At 43.6% G+C, this 3,593-nt stretch overlaps 1 protein-coding gene across 7 annotated transcripts in view; it reads right to left on the minus strand.

Annotated features, from left to right (window-relative positions):
• GRIP1 (glutamate receptor interacting protein 1) overlaps positions 1-3,593 on the minus strand; it is a 441,012-nt gene that overhangs the window by 77,111 nt on the left and 360,308 nt on the right. For all 7 annotated transcript variants that reach the window (XM_006769627.2, XM_015567756.1, XM_006769628.2 and 4 more), the window contains 2 exons: positions 2,886-3,072; positions 2,145-2,290 (listed from right to left, as the gene is read on the minus strand). In XM_006769627.2, the coding sequence (XP_006769690.1) occupies positions 2,145-2,290; positions 2,886-3,072 (333 nt within the window). The remainder of the gene's footprint in view (positions 1-2,144; positions 2,291-2,885; positions 3,073-3,593) is intronic.

Below are 3,593 nucleotides of genomic sequence, written 5' to 3' on the forward strand. Positions count from 1 at the left end.
TTCCCTAGTGTTCTTCAGTGCAAAGACTTGAACAGTCCCTGGCATGGTCCCTCCTGAGTCCTTCTCTGGAGCCCAGGCCTGACCCTGACTCCAGGAAGTACTGCCTGTAGCCGCCTGGGCACTTGCTTTTGCAACTGAAATGCAACACACATTCAGTAAGTCTATTCTTATCTTTCAGCAGTTCTTGCTCTTGTCTAACTGGCTATGAGCTCCTTGACGATATTGATCCTTTCTATTTTCTCTTTCAGTGATCTGAATACAGGACAGTGCCTAGCACTCAGTAACTGGTGCTTGATAACTGCTTTTTGGAATAAGGAATGAATGTACTTTTCCTTTTTCCCTAGCATTGGCAGTGGATTTACCTGCTCAGGTCTAAATTAGAATGTTTGCTATCCCCAAATTTCCACTGTTCAAGTCCTCTTCACAGTTAAAAACATCAGTATTTACTCAACTACTATCCCTTATATTCCTCACCCCATACCTCATCTTCCATATCTAATCCATGAGCAGGTTCTGTTAGCCAAGTCCTAAATTTCACTATTGGTCACCATCTCTAGCACCATTATTTCTTACTTATCCAACTGCCACCACCTCCTAACCAGCTTTTCTGCTGCTGCTATTGTCCCTTCTCATCTCAGAAGGATATCTTCAAAACATTCCTCAGGTTACCTCGCTCCCTTCCCTAAAATGCTCCTTGGCTTCATTGCATCTGGAACCTAATCCACTACAGTCTTTCCCAAGGCCCTTCATAAATGAGCGCTTTCCAACCTCTCCCACCCCAACTCTAAAGCCAAACCTGATTCTCAGCCCAACTCCCCTATCTGCTGTAGCAAGAGCCCTTTTTGCTGTTCCTCAGACCCACCCAGCCTCTTATTTTGGTTCACATCTTGTACACCAGCTGCTCCCTCTGTCTGGAATGCGCTCCTCCCAGACTCCCCTGACTGGCTTCTTCCCAACCTTCACATCTCTGCTCCAATGCCACCTCCTTCGAAAGTCATCCTATGAAAATAGTTCCCCACAGTCATTCTCTAACCCCCATCCTGCTTTATTTCCCTTAGAGCACTTATTATGGTCTGACTTTATATTTGTTAACCTAAACATTAACTTTCTGTAAGATATCATATAAGCTTCATTAAGATAGGGATTTTTTCTTTCCTGTCTACTATTGCACCTCCATGGTATAGAAAAGAAATTGGCCCACAGTAAATACTCAGCAATGTGGGGATAATGCAATCTCTATGTCCAAAGGCATATCTGCACGGATTGGCTAAGGTTATTGGCTCTGTGAGGTGCTGTTTCACTGGGTGAAGATAACTTTCTTAGATGGGACCAACCTCTAAGACCCAAACACATGTTAGCTACTGACAAGGACTCCGTTCATAATCAAATTCAGGCTCCTGTGAGCCCTCTTCTTGACTAGGACTTGTCTTTGGCCGAGCCCTTAGCCTCCAGAGCCAATTTAGCAAGTCTTCTGCTAACGCAATTTACTGAGAATCCCTCCATCCTTGAATATATAATCACATCTCTCATCCCTCCACCATTGATATCAAATCAAATTCCTCTTAGTAATTTTCAATCCAATGACTCCCTCTCCTTCTCCTTGCCTGCTGGCTATAAATTCTGGCTGTCTTTGCTCTCTCGCGCAATAGCCTTGAATAAAGTTTTCCTTCTCATTTTTAACAAGTGTCTGGTACAATTTCTCTCTAACATTAGAGACCAAATAGTTACCCACTGAGCTTGTATACAGCTATTTAATGAATTTTCACTGGTCTCCTTCAAACCTCCTTATGCTCTTTGCAGTGGGAAGGGTCAAAAAGGGGCTTTTCTTGTCTGTGTGACTGAAGAATATGGTTTCTCTAGCATATAGGAGAAAGTCAGGAAGAATAAAGGCTACATGCTTCTTTTTATCACCTTTATAGTGGCTATTACTTATTTATTTTGTCACATTTATTTTCTACTGTTCTTGTGGTGACATTTTAATGAATAATACAACAACCATGTTCAATTCAAAATGACACCCCAAATCTCCTAAACAAAAGCATGTCAGTGTATAAAAAATAGTTCCCCATCTGCCATGAAACCCACGCAATTCACAGGCAGTCCCCTCCTGACTCGGCAGCCAACTGGCGATGATATGGTCATACCTGCCACATCGAACTCGATTTCCAGGGTGACCTTGCTCGTGATGGAGGAGTCTCGGAGGAGCTGATTGGCTTCCTCGAAGGTGCTATCTTCGGTTGGAATTCCATTAATGGCCATCACTCTGTCTCCAATCTGTAGGACCCCACATCTGAATGTAGAACCACATGTTAGAGGTTGCATAGAGGGTAAATTATCATCAGTCGACGTTGCCACATCTGCTTTGTTTGACCCTTGCAAAATGGCATAACCATGTGGTCTTGTTTATTCAATGCTGTGGGAATCCTATTAGTTAGGTCAACTGCAATGTCTTGCACTTTTGCATCTCATGGCTACCAATGCGAGCAAGGGAATCTTGAAGTATTCCAGCAAAGTAATTAATAATTCAGCACCATGCTATTTTTCTAATCTGATCTGAACCAATATATAGTAATGATGAATGTACATCCCTCCATGGCAGAGAAGCTATTAAAGTTTGAACTTAGAGATTTTTTAATAGATTTTTTTTCCTTTTTAATTAATATACCCTTAGTCCCTGATGGACGAAACCCTGCTAGATAAGGCATCCATGCTCATAATTCTTCTCAAAACTGATCAAGAACATAAAATTTTATTGTCAGAACAGAGAGTTCATTATATCTTACATTTCCTGCATTGAGCGCTGTTCCATAATTTATTAGTTGTCCAAAAAGAGCCGGTGCACAAACGCACAGCAGGAAAAAATGCTGTGAAAGAAAGTGTCTCACCTCTCTGCAGGGCTGTCAGCCTCAATGTAGGAAATCAGAGGCGGAGAAGAGAGTGTCTCCGTGGCAAACACACTGCCCTGCAGCTGGATCCCAAATCCTGTGACAGGGTCTGCCGTCAGCACCACCTCTGTGGTTTCTGTGTGAACGACCTGGCCAGCCAAGCCCACTGTGCTGGAGGCTAAAGACACTAGAGGAGCAACACGAACAAGAATGACGTCAGGTTGAAGCAAGCACCAGCAAACCAGCATTTCTAAAACAGATCATGGCTCTGAAGAGCAGCTCACTGGCTACGGTGGGAGGTCATATTTTGGTGTTCTGGTAACAAGTTTAGCCAGAGCTGAACAAGATGCGTAACTCTCCCAGAACTAGTCAGTTCTCAGTCACAATACGCAATGTAAGGTGTTGCCTCCTTCCCTTACATACCTGCCTGTTAGGGGCAATTGTGGGAGTTGCAGGAAGAAGACACCACAGGGTCAGGGTCAGTCAGGGTCAGGGTACCTGCATTCTGGTCCTGAGAAATCATTAACCTCTTTCCTATCTAGAAACAATACGCAATGTAAGGTGTTGCCTCCTTCCCTTACATACCTGCCTGTTAGGGGCAATTGTGGGAGTTGCAGGAAGAAGACATCACAGGGTCAGGGTCAGGGTACCTGCATTCTGGTCCTGGTTCTACTACTGAGAAATCATTAACCTCTTTCCTATCTAGAA

The sequence above is a fragment of the Myotis davidii genome, unplaced genomic scaffold (assembly GCF_000327345.1).
Source record: "Myotis davidii unplaced genomic scaffold, ASM32734v1 scaffold523, whole genome shotgun sequence".
Lineage (NCBI taxonomy): Eukaryota > Metazoa > Chordata > Mammalia > Chiroptera > Vespertilionidae > Myotis > Myotis davidii.